General features: G+C 45.1%; 1 protein-coding gene across 3 annotated transcripts in view; it reads right to left on the bottom strand.

Moving 5' to 3' along the window:
• Nucleotides 1-13,906: 13,906 nt before the first annotated feature.
• The window catches only part of GPR155 (G protein-coupled receptor 155), a 34,943-nt gene continuing 30,032 nt past the window's right edge, over nt 13,907-18,817 (bottom strand). Inside the window, exon 16 of one of the 3 annotated variants that reach the window (XM_040439633.1) lies at nt 13,907-15,345. In XM_040439633.1, the coding sequence (XP_040295567.1) occupies nt 15,123-15,345 (223 nt within the window). In that variant the 3' untranslated portion in view covers nt 13,907-15,122. Of the gene's footprint in view, nt 15,399-17,156; nt 17,576-18,817 lie in introns of those variants that run through there. The other 2 variants (XM_040439635.1, XM_040439634.1) reach the window with 2 other exon arrangements.

The following is an 18,817-nucleotide window of genomic DNA, read 5'->3' as shown; positions in this document are numbered from 1 at the left end:
CAATCATTAGATGGGTTATTAAACAAGGAAGGGAGGGTGATCTCCTGGTCCTTATGAAATTTCGAGACCACCTTTGGTAGAAAACACGGGTCTAGTTTTAGGACTATCCTGTCATCTAGGACCTGTAGGTAAGGCTCTCTAACTGAAAAGGCCTGTAGTTCACTTATTCTCCTGGCTGAGGTGATGGCAACCAGGAATGCAGTCTTGTAGGATTTGTGCTTCAAAGAGCAGTCACTCAGAGGTTCAAATGGAGGATGCGATAGCCCCCTAAGGACGATATCTAGATCCCAGGAAGGTACATGAGACTTTAGGGTCGGACGTAGCCTTGTTGTTGCCTTCATGAAGCGTTTTATCCACCTATGGCTTACCAGCTCGGTGTCGTAAAAGCAACTAAGGGCTGATACTTGTACCCTGAGTGTGGATGGTCTTAATCCCATCTCGAAACCTCTTTTGTAGAAAATCCAGAATCATCTGGATGTTTGGGGATGAGGTATTCGATGAAGGCAAACCTGACCATGAGCAGAAACGCTTCCAGATCTTTAGGTAAATTGAAAAGGTCACCTTCTTTTTGGAAGCCTTTAGAGTTGAAATTACCGCATCTGATAGACCCTGACGCTTTAGGATCTGGGTCTCAGGATCCAGGCTGCTAGGTTAAGGAAGTCCGGGTCCGGGTGTAGGATCGGACCCTGATGAAGGATGTCTCGTCTTTTTGGTAGAATCCAAGGACCTTCGCTGGCAAGGTTCCACAGGATTGGGAACCAGCTCCTCTTTGGCCAGTAGGGTGTCACCAGAATGACTGAAGTACCGTCCTGTATGATCTTCTGTACCACCCTCGGTATTAATGGAAGAGGAGGGAAAGCGTAATGGAGACCTCGGTTCCATCTGAGAGAGAAAGCGTCCAGGAAACTCGGGCTGTCTCTGGGATGTAGGGAACAAAAAACTGGTAATTTTGAGTTTGCTCGAGTGGCAAAGAGATCTCTTGTAGGTCTCCCCCACCTGTCCACTATCATCAGGAAGACCTCCTCGTTTAACCACCTCAGCCCCCAGTGCTTAAACACCCTGAAAGACCAGGCCACTTTTTACACTTCTGACCTACACTACTTTCACCGTTTATTGCTCGGTCATGCAACTTACCACCCAAATGAATTTTACCTCCTTTTCTTCTCACTAATAGAGCTTTCATTTGGTGGTATTTCATTGCTGCTGACATTTTTACTTTTTTTGTTATTAATCGAAATTTAACGATTTTTTTGCAAAAAAATGACATTTTTCACTTTCAGTTGTAAAATTTTGCAAAAAAAAACGACATCCATATAGAAATTTTGCTCTAAATTTATAGTTCTACATGTCTTTGATAAAAAAAAAATGTTTGGGTAAAAAAAAAATGGTTTGGGTAAAAGTTATAGCGTTTACAAACTATGGTACAAAAATGTGAATTTCCGCTTTTTGAAGCAGCTCTGACTTTCTGAGCACCTGTCATGTTTCCTGAGGTTCTACAATGCCCAGACAGTACAAACACCCCACAAATGACCCCATTTCTGAAAGTACACACCCTAAGGTATTCGCTGATGGGCATAGTGAGTTCATAGAACTTTTTATTTTTTGTCACAAGTTAGCGGAAAATGATGATTTTTTTTTTTTTTTTTTTTTTCCTTACAAAGTCTCATATTCCACTAACTTGTGACAAAAAATAAAAACTTCTATGAACTCACTATGCCCATCAGCGAATACCTTGGGGTCTCTTCTTTCCAAAATGGGGTCACTTGTGGGGTAGTTATACTGCCCTGGCATTCTAGGGGCCCAAATGTGTGGTAAGGAGTTTGAAATCAAATTCAGGAAAAAATGACCTGTGAAATCCGAAAGGTGCTCTTTGGAATATGGGCCCCTTTGCCCACCTAGGCTGCAAAAAAGTGTCACACATCTGGTATCTCCGTACTCAGGAGAAGGTGGGGAATGTGTTTTGGGGTGTCATTTTATATATACCCATGCTGGGTGAGAGAAATATCTTGGCAAAAGACAACTTTTCCCATTTTTTTATACAAAGTTGTCATTTGACCAAGATATTTATCTCACCCAGCATGGGTATATGTAAAAAGACACCCCAAAACACATTCCTCAACTTCTCCTGAGTACGGGGATACCAGATGTGTGACACTTTTTTGCAGCCTAGGTGGGCAAAGGGGCCCATATTCCAAAGAGCACCTTTCGGATTTCACTCCTCATTTTTTCCTGAATTTGATTTCAAACTCCTTACCACACATTTGGGCCCCTAGAATACCAGGGCAGTATAACTACCCCACAAGTGACCCCATTTTGGAAAGAAGACACCCCAAGGTATTCCGTGAGGGGCATGGCGAGTTCCTAGAATTTTTTATTTTTTGTCACAAGTTAGTGGAAAATGATGATTTTTTTTTTTTTTTTTTTTTTTTTCATACAAAGTCTCATATTCCACAAACTTGTGACAAAAAATAAAAACTTCCATGAACTCACTATGCCCATCAGCGAATACCTTGGGGTCTCTTCTTTCCAAAATGGGGTCACTTGTGTGGTAGTTATACTGCCCTGGCATTCTAGGGGCCCAAATGTGTGGTAAGTAGGTAAATGACCTGTGAAATCCGAAAGGTGCTCTTTGGAATGTGGGCCCCTTTGCCCACCTAGGCTGCAAAAAAGTGTCACACATCTGGTATCTCTGTATTCAGGAGAAGTTGAGGAATGTGTTTTGGGGTGTCTTTTTACATATACCCATGCTGGGTGAGATAAATATCTTGGTCAAATGCCAACTTTGTATAAAAAAAATGGGAAAAGTTGTCTTTTGCCAAGATATTTCTCTCACCCAGCATGGGTATATGTAAAATGACACCCCAGAACACATTCCCCAACTTCTCCCGATTACGGAGATACCAGATGTGTGACACTTTTTTGCAGCCGAGGTGGGCAAAGGGGCCCATATTCAAAAGAGCACCTTTCGGATTTCACAGGTCATTTTTTACAGAATTTGATTTCAAACTCCTTACCACACATTTGGGCCCCTAGAATGCCAGGGCAGTATAACTACCCCACAAGTGACCCCATTTTGGAAAGAAGAGACCCCAAGGTATTCGCTGATGGGCAAAGTGAGTTCATGGAAGTTTTTATTTTTTGTCACAAGTTAGTGGAATATGAGACTTTGTATGAAAAAAAAAAAAAAAAAAAAAATAAGCATTTTCCACTAACTTGTGACAAAAAATAAAAAATTCTAGGAACTCGCCATGCCCCTCACAGAATACCTTGGGGTGTCTTCTTTCCAAAATGGGGTCACTTGTGGGGTAGTTATACTGCCCTGGCATTTTCCAGGGGCCCTAATGTGTGGTAAGTAGGTAAATGACCTGTGAAATCCTAAAGGTGCTCTTTGGAATATGGGCCCCTTTGCCCACCTAGGCTGCAAAAAAGTGTCACACATGTGGTATCGCCGTATTCAGGAGAAGTTGGGGAATGTGTTTTGGGGTGTCATTTTACATATACCCATGCTGGGTGAGAGAAATATCTTGGCAAAAGACAACTTTTCCCATTTTTTTATACAAAGTTGGCATTTGACCAAGATATTTCTCTCACCCAGCATGGGTATATGTAAAATGACACCCCAAAACACATTCCCCAACTTCTCCTGAGTACGGCGATACCAGATGTGTGACACTTTTTTGCAGCCTAGATGCGCAAAGGTGCCCAAATTCCTTTTAGGAGGGCATTTTTAGACATTTGGATACCAGACTTCTTCTCACGCTTTGGGGCCCCTAGAATGCCAGGGCAGTATAAATACCCCACATGTGACCCCATTTTGGAAAGAAGACACCCCAAGGTATTCAATGAGGGGCATGGCGAGTTCATAGAAATTTTTTTTTTTTGGCACAAGTTAGCGGAAATTGATATTTTTAATTTTTTTCTCACAAAGTCTCCCGTTCCGCTAACTTGGGACAAAAATTTCAATCTTTCATGGACTCAATATGCCCCTCACGGAATACCTGGGGGTGTCTTCTTTCCGAAATGGGGTCACATGTGGGGTATTTATACTGCCCTGGCATTCTAGGGGCCCTAAAGCGTGAGAAGAAGTCTGGAATATAAATGTCTAAAAAATTTTACGCATTTGGATTCCGTGAGGGGTATGGTGAGTTCATGTGAGATTTTATTTTTTGACACAAGTTAGTGGAATATGAGACTTTGTAAGAAAAAAAAAAAAAAATTCTGCTAACTTGGGCCAAAAAAATATCTGAATGGAGCCTTACAGAGGGGTGCTAAATGACAGGGGGGTGATAAATGACAGGGGGGTGATCAATGACAGGGGGGTGATCAATGACAGGGGGGTGATCAGGGAGTCTATATGGGGTGATAACCACAGTCATTGATCACGCCCGTGTAAGGCTTCATTCAGACGTCCGGATGCGTTTTGCGGATCCGATCCATCTATCAGTGCATCCGTAAAAATCATGCGGACATCTGAATGGAGCTTTACAGGGGGGTAATCAATGACAGGGGGGTGATCAATGACAGGGGGGTGATCAGGGAGTCTATATGGGGTGATCACCACAGTCATTGATCATGCCCCTGTAAGGCTTCATTCAGACGTCCGGATGCGTTTTGCGGATCGGATCCATCTATCAGTGCATCCGTAAAAATCATGCGGACATCTGAATGGAGCTTTACAGGGGGGTAATCAATGACAGGGGGGTGATCAATGACAGGGGGGTGATCAGGGAGTCTATATGGGGTGATCACCACAGTCATTGATCATGCCCCTGTAAGGCTTCATTCAGACGTCCGGATGCGTTTTGCGGATCGGATCCATCTATCAGTGCATCCGTAAAAATCATGCGGACATCTGAATGGAGCTTTACAGGGGGGTAATCAATGACAGGGGGGTGATCACCACAGTCATTGATCATGCCCCTGTAAGGCTTCATTCAGACGACCGGATGCGTTTTGCGGATCCGATCCATGTATCAGTGCATCCGTAAAAATCATGCGGACATCTGAATGGAGCTTTACAGGGGGGTGATCAGGGAGTCTATATGGGGTGATCACCACAGTCATTGATCATGCCCCTGTAAGGCTTCATTCAGACGTCCGGATGCGTTTTGCGGATCCGATCCATCTATCAGTGCATCCGTAAAAATCATGCGGACATCTGAATGGAGCTTTACAGGGGGGTAATCAATGACAGGGGGGTAATCAATGACAGGGGGGTGATCAGGGAGTCTATATGGGGTGATCACCACAGTCATTGATCATGCCCCTGTAAGGCTTCATTCAGACGTCCGGATGCGTTTTGCGGATCCGATCCATCTATCAGTGCATCCGTAAAAATCATGCGGACATCTGAATGGAGCTTTACAGGGGGGTAATCAATGACAGGGGGGTGATCACCACAGTCATTGATCATGCCCCTGTAAGGCTTCATTCAGACGACCGGATGCGTTTTGCGGATCCGATCCATGTATCAGTGCATCCGTAAAAATCATGCGGACATCTGAATGGAGCTTTACAGGGGGGTAATCAATGACAGGGGGGTAATCAATGACAGGGGGGTGATCAGGGAGTCTATATGGGGTGATCACCACAGTCATTGATCACGCCCCTGTAAGGCTTCATTCAGACGTCCGGATGCGTTTTGCGGATCCGATCCATCTATCAGTGGATCCGTAAAAATCATGCGGACGTCTGAATGGAGCTTTACAGGGGGTTGATCAATGACAGGGGGGTAATCAATGACAGGGGGGTGATCAGGGAGTCTATATGGGGTGATCAGGGGTGATTAGGGGTGATCAGGGGCTAATAAGGGGTTAATAAGTGATGGGGGGGGGGTGTAGTGTAGTGTAGTGGTGCTTGGTGCTACTTTACTGAGCTACCTGTGTCCTCTGGTGGTCGATCCAAACAAAGGGGACCACCAGAGGACCAGGTAGCAGGTATATTAGACGCTGTTATCAAAACAGCGTCTAATATACCTGTTAGGGGTTAAAAAAAACACATCTCCAGCCTGCCAGCGAACGATCGCCGCTGGCAGGCTGGAGATCAACTCTCTTACCTTCCGTTCCTGTGAGCGCGCGCGCCTGTGTGCGCGCGTTCACAGGAAATCTCGCGTCTCGCGAGATGACGCGTATATGCGTGACTGTGCGCAGCGCTGCCACCTCCGGAACGCGATCCTGCGTTAGGCGGTCCGGAGGTGGTTAAGGACCATTCCGAGTGATCTATTCTTGCCCGGCTTAGGTAGTCTGCTTCCACATTTAGGGACCCCTTCAGGTGGACTGCAGATACTGACCGGACGTTCGCTTCGGCCCAGGCGAATATTTTTGCCGACAATTCCAGCAGGCTGCACGAACCTGTGCCTCCCTGATGTTTAAATACCTTACCACTGTCGTGTTGTCTGACAGGACTCTTACATGATGGCCCTGAAGATGAACTTTTGCTTGTCTTAGAGTCTTCCAGACTGCCCTTAATTCTCGAAGGTTTGACGACTGGAGGCTGACAGATCTGGGCCAGACTCCCTGGTAATAAACTTCTCCGACCTTTGCTCCCCAACCGTACTGGCTTGCATCTGTGGTGATCTGGGCATAGGGGTTTCTTGACCACTGCACCCCCTTGGAGATCTTTAGCCTGTCCTTCCACCAAAGAAGGGAGGTCTTTATCCTCTGAGGGATGATCACCCTTTGGTCTAAGGAAGATTCTCTTCTGTCCCAAACCCTGAGGATCCACATCTGTAGGGTTCGAAAATGGATCTGACACCACTGAACGGATGGTATGCAGGATGTAAGGATCCCCAGTAGACTCATTGAGTCTCTGATGGAACAGAGATTCTTTGAGTTGAAGATGGAGATCTTCCTTTGGATGTCCTGTATCTTGCTCTGAGGTAAGCAGGTTATCTGTTTCTGGGAATCCAGAATAACCCCCAGAAACTGGATCTTTGTTGTCGGATCTAGCTGAGATTTTTTTATGTTGATCAACCAGCCCAGACTTTCTAGAGTTTGACGGAAGAAACTTAGATCTCTCAGCAGGAGAGGAGCGGAACTGTTTGAAATCAGAAAGTCGTCCAAGTACGGAAAGACTGTCAGACCTTTCTTTCTTAGATAAGCCACTACCTCGATCATTAGCTTTGTAAAAACTCGAGGGGCTGATGATATGCCGAAGGGGAGAGAGGTGAATTGGTAATGAAGGATTCTGCCGTGATGGTCTCTGACCGCGAACCTTAAGAACCGTTGAGAGCTGGGATGTATTGGTACATGATAATAGGCGTCGGTCAGATCGACCGAGCACATTACTGAATTGCTTTGGAGCAAAGGGACTATAGATCTTAGGGTCTCCATCCTGAATTTTTGATAAGTAATGTATCTGTTCAGGCGCTTTAAGTTTATAATTGTGCGGTAGGATCCCTCCTTCTTCACTAGGAAGAGGTTGGAATAGAAACCCCCTCCCTGTTCGGATAGAGGTACTTTCACCACTACCCCCTTTGCGAGTAATTCCCGGATGCCCACGTAAATGGGATGATTGAAGTCTGGGACCGCAACCTTGGTGACTAAAAATCTCTTTGGGGGAGGGTCCGAGAATTGTATTCTGTAACCCGACCCTACAATCCTCAGAGCCCAGGAGTTTGAGGATATTTCCTCCCAGCGGGGAAAAAACATCCTCAATCTCCCCCCCACCCGGATGTCACTGGTTTCCATTTCCTTTCTGGGGAGCAGAAGCGGGAGCCCTACCTCTCCCCCCTTTGGGGTAACTGAAACGGCCCGACTTGCCCTTCCCCGTGTATTGACTACCTTGGTTGGAAGGGGCACGAAAGGGATACTTCCTTTTATAGACCTTCTCCTCCGGAAAACCCTTCTTTTTATCGGAGGCCCTCTCTAGGATTTTCTCTAGTTCAGGTCCGAAAACATATTCTCCAGAGAAAGGGATGCCACATAATCTGGATTTAGATACTTTGTCCCCTGACCAGCACTTCACCCACAAGGCACGGCGAGCTGCATTGGACAGACCCGCATCCTTTGCTGAAAAACGCACTGACTCCGCGGAAGCGTCTGCCAAAAAGGCTGTAGCGGATTTTAACAGGGGAATGGCGCTCATGATTTCATTTGTAGAGGAATCATCGGAGGCCCTATTCTCTAACTCAGAGAGCCAGATGAACATAGATCTGGCCACCGAAGTGGCTGCTATGTTTGATTTAAGCGTGAGCATGGCCGCTTCCCAGGATCTTCTTAGCAGGCCGTCAGCCTTTCTATCCAGCGGATCTCTGAGCTGAGAAGCATCCTCAAATGGTAGGCTGGTTTTCTTATTGACCCTAGCTACCTGGGCGTCAATCTTAGGGATGGTATTAAATGTCCTAGCTTCTTCCTGATCAAAAAGAAGCCGGTTTTGGAAAGATCTGGCGACGCCTAGCCGTTTCTCCGGATCTGCCCATTCATCCAAAATCATCCCCTTGATGTTCTCGTTAATAGGGAAGACTCTGGATTTCTTTACCCCGAGACCTCCAAACATCTCATCTTGTACTGACGGCGTAGAGGGAACCTCCTCTACTCCCATAGTAGCTCTGACGGCTTTTAAAAGCTCGGGCATATCCTCAGAGGAGAAATAAAATTTCCTTCTGTTTTCTGAATAATCCCGTTCAGAGAGCTTATATTCATCCTCCATATGTTTAGAGGAGGAAGCTGAACCCCCATAAACCTCAGAGTCGGATGAAACATCATCGTCCGATTTGTGGCGTTTAGCGGGGGGCTCCGAAACAGGCTTCACTGTTTGAAGAGAGGAAAAAGCCGCAAAAGAGGATTTAATTTCTTCCTGCATCATGGACTTAATCTCGTCCATGAGGGACGGTTGTTCCTCCCGGACAATCTTAGTAATGCAAACCCTGCACAGTTTCTTAGGGTAGTCATCAGGAAGTCGTTTGAGGCATGAGATACACTTCAATGACTTCTTGGGTTTTCTCAGAGGTTCATTTGCAGTAGACGGTAGAGTAGAGGCCTCGGTGTGTTCAGAAGCAGACATCCTGAAGTACAGCCGAAATCAGGTAGGTACTCACCGCAGGACGCTGCAGGCAGGAGAATCCATTTGAATCTTCCCGCCTCCTGAAGCCGGCCCCCTCCGTCCGCGTCACTTCCGGAAACGTCCGGCTACCCGGAAGTGACAAATTTGTATAGCGCCGCTGGGTGCACAAGCCGGCATGGTTTCAATGATCCAGCGGGCATTACCGTGCTCCGGGAGCAGGCCCCAGATCAACCGGAGGCGAGTCTCTCCCCACCCCCCCCTGTCCGGCGTTAGTACAAGACCGCGGGCAGACAGGGGGGGGCCCGCAAAAGCAGGTACGCGACTCCATTCCACTTCTGGACCTTCATCTCCACGGCAGCTGGCTGCGGAGACCTTTCTCCGCCCCTGTCCTCTGTAGGGACAGGAAACACTGGTGTTTGGTGGTGGGAGGGGAACATTTAAACCTTTCTCTGCTTCCTGCCCCTATAGAGGTCAATCTCCTTGTATGGCCGTCGTGGTGATGATATGGAAAAAGTAATGTGCTGAAGAGGTTACAATTTGCCAAATATTAGTGAAGTGATTCAAAGGAAAGCAAAATCTTCAAACATTTCTCAGTTTATATAGTGAATGTTTGAGTTTGTAAAGAAGAATACAAACACTGCTATTTTTTTTTTGAACAGTCTACTATTCACTTTTCCAATTTTTTTTTTCGAGGAACACAAATTGGACATTTTTCTTCATGTTTTGATTTGGAATAGAATGTGTAGTGTCCGCAATGCATTTGTGTATATGGAAATAAAAGCCATTAGAAGGATTTTGAACTATTATTTTGAACACAACTGTAGGTTACATAGCGTCGAACCATCTGCCATGTATGTTTAAAGGGAAACTTTTCATGGGCAGAGATTTGGATTAGCCTACATGCACACAAACGTGGTTTGGTTCCGCATCCGAGCGTCATTTTTTGCGGCTTGGGTGCGGACCCATTCACTTCAATGGGGACGCAAAAGATGCGGACAGCACTCAGCGTGTTTTGCGGACAAGGATAGGCATTGTTACAATGGATCTGCAAAAAAATGCCATACGGACGTCATCCATTTTTTTGGCGGATCTGCAATTTGCGGACCGCAAAACACAAAACGTTCGTGTGCATGTAGTCTTACATTGTAAGGGACTTTTCAGGCAAATTTGATCAAACTGTGTTGCCTGTCATGCTTATCCCCATAGGGTTTTTTGGGCTTTACTAAGTGATGACTTAGGCTACATGCACACGAACGTTGTTTGTTTCCGTGTCCGTTTTTTTTGCGAATAGGATACGGACCCATTCATTTCAATGGGTCCGCAAAAAATGCGGACAGCACACAGTGTGCTGTCCGCATCAGTATGTCCGTTCTGTAGCCCCGCAAAAAAAATAGAACATGTCCTATTCTTGTCTGTTTTAGGCATTGTTACAATGGATCCGCAACGATGGCATACGGATGTCATCCGTCTTTTTTTGCGGATCCGCAAAACACATATGCTCAAATCTACAGGCATGAGGCCTAACACTTTGTTGTGCTGTTCCCTTGTTATTCCTCTTAGAAATATATGACGAAACTGACAACTGGGTGTTACCATTAAAGGGGTCTATTTGTACATGGTCCGATATTGTCAGCTCTGATTGGACAGTGTGACACAGCGTCCTGAGGCGGGCTGCTATATACAATTGTTGCAAAGGAGAACTTGAAAGATTCAAACAACGTTTTTCTTTATGTTACAACTTTTCCAGCTTGACCGAGCCCATTGTTTTACCTCTGCGACCGTTAGCCGTTAGACCTGGTCAACAAACCACCATCTATAGGGGGCCCATCCCAGTGCTGGTAACGTGCACTACGTTTCCCAGGGCCATGTCCGGCTAGTGGCATTTACCAGTCACCAGAGTTGATTTCTTTTGACAGGTGGATGTCAGCCATTAGAAATAAACGAGTCAAAAACAGCACCGTGTGACACATGAATTATATTTAATAGAAAATGCAAATAAAATCCATTCAATGATTCGATTTGTACTTTATGACATGAACCACAAGCCGGATGAAAGAATCCATGAGTTTATCTTGCATTTCCCTGTTGTCAGTTCTGCAGACGGCACAAATATTAACCTGCAGGTCGGTTCATGATCTCGGACACAGAATTCATAGTAATATCATTTTATCAAAGTGCGTATAAGCCCGGTCAGTGGTTGGACCACTCACTAATTCAGTAGTTTCTAAGTCAGTGAAGAAAATAATGTCCGTTCCATGCCTGTATTTAGTGTAAGACATGATAACATTTATTACATAATTAAATACACAGTTAAAACACACCCTGGACTTTGCAAAAAATGTAGGAACTCAAAAAAGGCTTAATTCCCCCCCCTCCCCAGATACAGCACCACTTTTGTCCATTGTGTGTCTGGTACAGCAGCTGTACCCCTATTCACATAAATGGGGTTGACCTGCAATAGAAAGTGGAACTGTTTCTGGAGACACGGCAGACACTCGTCTAATCCCTGAATTTAGAGTACTAATGGGTAATCCAGAATGTCTGCTCACTTCAGTAAGTGGCATTTATCATGTAGAGAAAGTGAAAGGGGTATTCCCATCACATACACAGGGGGCATATCGCTAGGGACCCACACCTACAAGAAGAACAGTGCGGGGAGCGCTGTGGCTGGAGGACCCAGGGGGCAGTCTACCACCAAGCGCTGCTCCCACCAAGCCCCTGCTCCCGTTCGTTTCTATGGGGCAAATGGAAATAGCAGAGCCAGCTCTCAGCTATTTTCGGCAGCCCCATTGAAATTAATGGAGGGCGGCTGTGCATGCGCAGTGCGCCCTCCATTAATTTCCCCGCTCCGTTCTTGTTGTAGGTGCGGGTTCCCAGAGGTGGGACCCACACCTATCAGACAATGGGGGCATATCCTAGCGATATGCCCCCATTGTATGTGATGGTAAAACCCCTTTAATACAAGCCACTTACTAATGTACTGTTATCGTCCATATTGCCTCCTTTGTTGGCTGGATTCATTTTTCCATCACATTATACACTGCTAGTTTCCATGGTTACAGACCACCCTGTAATCCATCAGTGGTGGCCGTACTTACACACTATAGGAAAAAGCGCCAGCCTCTCTGGTGGCTGGAACCATGGGAGCGCACATAGGCTAGCTAGTGCTTTTTCCTATATTGTGCAAGAACAACCACCACTGCTGGATTGCAGGGTAGTTGTAACCATGGAAACGAGCAGTATATAATGTGATGGAAAAATGAATCCAGCCAGCAAAGGAAGCAATATGGACAATCACAATACATTAGTAGGTGCCTGGTATTAACTTTGATAAATGCCACTTACTGAAGTGAGACAAATCCTTTAAGGAATGGCATCAGAATAAATATTTCATTACTAGCACAGGATGTGCGCTAGTGAAATGTACCACATATCAACTGTACATGGACTTTCACATTATGCTACCATTAAATAGACACCTGAGGAGCCCAAGACATTTTCAGTGCCTTCTTGTAAGTACGGTATTTGTAGTCATTTAGATATGGTGGTGTGACCTATTCCAGATGGCCACTTATAACTGCAGTGAAAATGGTTTTCTTTAAAATCGGTTCATTGTAACCACTGCATCGAGACCAACCGACAAAATAGACCTCTCAAAAGAATTACCAATATGGAAAAGGCATGGAACAAAAAACAAAAAACAGCAAAAGAAAGGGGACGGTGATCTTTAGGAGAGGTTTCACCGTTTTGGATTCCCTTTAGTTTTCACGCACTGCTGCAGCCGCCGGCACAGTCCAACCCTGGGATTTGGCACAAACACTCCAATACTGCAGATGCCGCTTTTAGGAGTTGACTGTCCCAGGCAGGCGGAGGTGCTGTCAGACTATTTCGGAGTCAATGGTTTTCTTGGTAAGACAAAATGTAATCCCAATGTCCATAAATTGGCAACATATTTCAGAAAATGTCACAGTGCTCTTCATAAGGAGCCTGTATACCGACCGTCCTATCTTATTGCTAAGCCCAAAAGAAATATATATATTAAAAAAAACATTTCTCAGTGGGGATCTGACTAAGGTCAATTTCACACACTTCATTTATGGCAAGGTCAGAATTTTTGGGTCAGCACGCTTTAAGTATGGTGCTTTTTCTATATTTTTCTCAATAGGACTGCAAAACCACCTGGTAAAATGCCAAAAATTAAATAATGCAAAAAAAAAAAAAAATATATATATATAGAACGTTTTTATGCACTTAAAATGTATGGCAATGTACTGTGTTTTAGCCTAGTTAACCTAGAGCTGTTGCTAAATATGGCACATGAAAGGACACCCTTTACTCCGATTCATGTCGTATGGTACTTGGGCTTTCACATGGCACTTTCCCTGCTACAAACAGCTCGAGCTGCCACAATTAGCTTAAAGGGTTTGTCCAGGATTAAGAGAAAAATAGGACTTTTTTTCTTGCAGAAACATTACCACAAAGGTCCAGGGGTTTTGTCTTGGAGTGCAGCTTAGGCTACTTTCACACTCGCGTTTGATGCGGATCCGTCTTGTATCTGCACAGACGGATCCGCACCGATAATGCAAATGCTTGTATCCATTAATAACGGATCCGTTTGCATTATTCATAAAAAAAAAAGTCTAAGTCAAAATGGATCCGTCTTGACTTACATTAAAAGTCAATGGGGGGACAGATCAGTTTTCATTTGCACCATATTGTGTCAGTGAAAAACGGATCCGTCCCCATTGACTTACATTGTAAGTCAGGACGGATCCGTTTGCCTCCGCATAGTCAGACGGTCACCAAAACGCTGCAAGCTGCGTTTTACTGACAGTCTAAAAAAAACGCAACGGAGACCAAACACAGCCAAATTGATGCATTCTGAACGGATCCTTATCCATTCAGAATGCATTGGGGCTAAACTGATCCGTTTTCGGCTGATCCGAAACAGATCTCACAAGCGGACCCAGAAACGCCAGTGTGAAAGTAGCCTTAACTCCACTATGGTGAATGCTGTGCACAGATACAGCACTGTCTTTAGAAGCAGCCAAGTTTTTTGGATTCTGGGCAACCCCTTTAACAGAGTGTCCACAACTGAGAAAGCCTTGACCAAATGGGACACTCTTTAAAGATACAATAGGGCTAGTTACAATGACTACTGTAAACTGTGCAACAAAATATGCATTAGTGTGCAAAATGTCAGCGTGCGGAAAGCAAACATATAAATTCTGCCAAAATGTAGGGTTTGTACCTGAGCAAGAAAATGAGATGAAGTCTGTGTATGCAATTTATCACTGCAGGTGTCTGACTGCTGAGAACCACACCAGTCACAAGGATGGGGGTCTTATGCCCCCCATATTGAATGGTGCAGTGGTTGAGGATTCAGTTTATGGGACTGCTGGAGAGAGTAGAGCGCTGTACTGGGCTATGTTCATCAGTCCCATAGACTATGAATACAGAGGCAGCACACAATCTCGACCTCTGCTCCAATCTAATTGGGGAACACAGGACCCCCTTCCTGTGATCAGTGGGGTCCCAGTGGTTAGACCCCCCCCCCACCCACTACTCAGACATTTATCATCAGTCCTGTGCATTGGCGATATGTGCTCCCTCTAGGGTCACCCCTTTAACTTGAGGTAATGGGATTTCTTTCCTTGTAGCATTAAAGCTCACTAGGGATAGTGGTATTGCATTGGCAGCTCTTAGGGTACATTCACACCACGGATTATCACCGCTGCAGTTTCTGCTGCTGGGTTTTCATTGTGATTGGGGCGGTCCTGCTGTCGGTTTAGCTTCATTGAATGGAGCTATACTGTGAGCAGGCTCCCGCTGCAGATTTTCAATGTGTCCGCGTGGTTGTCGCACCAAGAATGGACGTTTGCATTCTTGGTGCGGTCTGGAGAACTGCACGGGAAAAATCCTCGGCCGCATGAGTTGCGGCGTGGCCTCCCACTGATTTCTAGTTTTCGGCACCGAATCCTTGCTGAAATCCGTGCCAAAAAACAAACAACGTGTGAACATACCCTTAGAAGCCACTGTGCTTTATATATGGCTTTACAGATGCGAGGAAGGTGGTATCTCCTTCTGCAGAAACGGAAAAGATGCAAACTGTGAATGGGTCATCGACTGTAGTCTGGAATTTGCCTCGTCTTCAAGATGCGGTAGTAAAGGTTTTCATCTCGAAATTCAAATTCATCTGTGATATGCTGGATGACCCCTCCTTTCAGCAGTCTCTCTCCATATTTCACCGCTTCGCCGCGGTCTGACGCCAATCCAACCTCAACAAGCCAGCTCACCAAATCTGAGCCCCAGAAGATTCCTCCAGATGTCCTGGGACCACACCTGTGTGTCAAAGGAATGATTCACCCACATGTTCTGTAAGTCTTGTACCAGCGCTGTGTATTTGTCAGCAGGTAAAGAAAAACAGAGAGGAAACAGGACAGCATGATATAAGCAGGTTAGGTAGAGTCCATCACAGGGTTAGTGCATAGTAATGGGGGGAGGGGCAAGTGGGGTACTTATGGTAAAGTCAAGTACAATGATATCAAATTTAGGGCCGTTTCACACAAGCAAATCCATTGCTGCAATCACGCCTGTGTGGGCGAGCGATCCTCCGTTCTGAACCAGCAGTGGCGCGCGGCATCGTCGTGATTTATAATGCTGTGTGTCTCTGCGTGACCTTACTTCTATAGAATCATAGTGACGTAAAGCTGTCAGTACAATCCTGTAAGAGTAAGCTCAAGCAGAAGCACATAGCATTATAAATTATGACACTGCCCTGCGCTCCTGCAAGTCTAGAATAGAGGATCACGCTCCCAAACGGAGCGCGATTCCCGCCATGGACTCGCTCGTGTGAAACAGCTCTTAAAGGGGTTATCCCATCTTTTGAGGTCTGCTTAATTGTGTCGTTTTTGACACAAGTATCAACTTACCCAATATAAGTGATTACCGATTCGTCCTCCCTTCTTATATATTTGACATTCTTTTTTAGCATTGTTTACAGCCGGTTGTTATTGGTTACAGCGACATCGGAGCATTGGCCGCGCTTGCGCGCTATCCTCTTCTTTTTTTTTTCTACGCAGCCCGACCTGACTCTCGGGCTTGCGCATTTTCGCGCACGCACGTTGGGATTCCTGTCGTTCGTCCTTTTTTTAAATTTTAAATAGAACTCTGGGCCTGCGCGCTTGTTAGTTCTCCTGCGCGAATTATTTCCTGCTCACACGGGAGCGCGCACGCCAGGCAAGTAGGCGGAGTCTGTAGATCAGCAGACTGCTCAACCTGCTGTCAGTCATAAGAAATCTAAACGCCCCCTGACTGAGCAGTTTAGCGAACATGAGAGAGCCGCCACGGCATGGAAAAGAGAAGGTGGGATAACCCCTTTAATGTCTCACATGTGAAGTGATGTGGGGTGACTTATATACTCTTCAAGACAAAGGGGAAATCAACAGGAATCTTATATCAGAACAGAATTTTACTGATCTCCTTTCAGAACGTCCACCTAATGTCCCAGGGCAGATGTGGCGCACATGCTCAGAAGCTCAGTCCACAGACATCGGACTGATCCCTGCTATTTTGCAGGCCAGCCAATAGAAATCCATGCACCAGAACTGAAGTTCTCACCAGCGCTGGACACATTAGGCGATTGCTTTGAAAGAACAGCAGGGGGCGCAATAATATCTGCACAAAGGCATTTGTTTTGAAATTTTCAGATTGAATAACTTTTGTCTGATGTAACAGAAGAATATGATATTTAGGGTCCATTCACACGCCCGTTGAATGGGTCCGGATCCGTTCCGCAATTATGCGGAACAGGTGTGGACCCATTCATTTTCAACAGGGCAGGAAAAGATGCGGACAGCACACAGTGTGCTGTCCGCATCCACATCCACATTTTCAGAGCGCGGCCCCGAACTTCCAGTCCGCAGCTCCGGAAAAATATAGAACATGTCCTATTCTTGTCCGCAGCTGCATTTCTATTGGACGTGTGAATGGACCTTAAAAGTGTTGATTTCCAGGGCGACATGGAAAATTCTACACATTCGCACTAGCACAGGTGGTATGTTTCCCAAATCAGCACATTGAGGGTCACTGACCCCACTAGGTAAGAATTTGTGCCTCTCGTGGTTCCCCCACATAAAGTACAAAATTCCTCATGTTATTGATATTGCCTTTAGTTTACCTGCATCAGGCGATTTACCATGCTTACATACTAGGTGAGGCAGTGGGAGCTTAAAGGGGTTTTCTGGTTTTTTTTATACTTAGTGACCTATGCAGAGGGTAGGTCATATCTGATTGGCGGGAGTCCGACACCTGGGACAGGTCATCAGTATAAAGTGCTGGAAAACCCCTTTAAGGTAAAAGGTAATCATGGTTTTTAATATATATTTATAAAGCCTATTATAAGGGATAGCTCCTGCTTTCTGTATGTCTTCTGGTTCTTGTATCATTATATATATCACAAGCTCTCATCTGGACAGCTGTAAATGTCTCGTGGGTCACGTCTTTATTATCCCTTAAAGCCATGCGCTCATGGTTCACGGTCGTGTGGGGACAAACTGGACAAGACAGGCTTCTAAAGGACAATACAAATGAAATCATGCATTGTTACAATGTGACGGGAAGAAAAGGGATAAAGCAAGATCAGACGGAAGACAGATGAAAACAGATGGTCAAAAACACGTCAGCAAACAGTGAAGCAATTAGACACGGCCACAAGAGGGCGCTCTCTATGCAGACAGAACATCAATCAGTGACAATATGAAAACGTTGCAAGCAAAATAGTAGCCACTGGTTAGTAAGCATCCAAATTATTAATGGGGTAGACAATCTATTAAATTTTTTTTTAATTCATTTTACGCTATAAAATTTAATTGTATTGAAATGAATTTATGAAGGAAGTGACGATATCACATAACCTGTTCCAAATGAAGACGACTACTCTGAATTCCCTGCATCCTGGCAGAGCCTGTACCCCAAAATGTAACAACTTTTGCCAATCTACTACCCAGAAAGGACTGATTTTTGTAAAATAAGAGGATTTAAAGAAATATTCCTTAGTCCCAATATTTGCTTTTTAAAAAAATATTAGATGAATAGGATTTTTTCGAGGATCGCCATTCCGTATTTAGTGCTTGCCAGGCATGAAAGTTACGTACGGAGGAGTCTCTGAACTCCAGCAAATCACTCTCGTATATTTTTGGAGGTGTAAGCTCAGTGATCGATAAGGCAGAGTAAAAATACACTGCTCAAAAAAATAAAGGGAACACAAAAATAACACATCCTAGATCTGAATTAATTAAATATTCTTCTGAAATACTTTGTTCTTTACATAGTTGAATGTGCTGACAACAAAATCACACAAAAAAAATAAATAAATGGAAATCAAATTTTTTAACCCATGGAGGTCTGGATTTGGAGTCACCCTCAAAATTAAAGTGGAAAAACACACTACAGGCTGATCCAACTTTGATGTAATGTCCTTAAAACAAGTCAAAATGAGGCTCAGTAGTGTGTGTGGCCTCCACGTGCCTGTATGACCTCCCTACAACGCCTGTGCATGCTCCTGATGAGGTGGCGGACGGTCTCCTGAGGGATCTCCTCCCAGACCTGGACTAAAGCATCTGCCAACTCCTGGACAGTCTGTGGTGCAACGTGACGTTGGTGGATAGAGCGAGACATTATGTCCCAGATGTGCTCAATTGGATTCAGGTCTGGGGAACGGGCGGGCCAGTCCATAGCATCAATGCCTTCGTCTTGCAGGAACTACTGACACACTCCAGCCACATGAGCTCTAGCATTGTCTTGCATTAGGAGG

Source organism: Bufo bufo, chromosome 7 (assembly GCF_905171765.1).
Source record: "Bufo bufo chromosome 7, aBufBuf1.1, whole genome shotgun sequence".
In the NCBI taxonomy this organism is placed as follows: Eukaryota; Metazoa; Chordata; class Amphibia; order Anura; family Bufonidae; genus Bufo; species Bufo bufo.
This window is presented reverse-complemented; position numbering and strand designations above follow the sequence as displayed.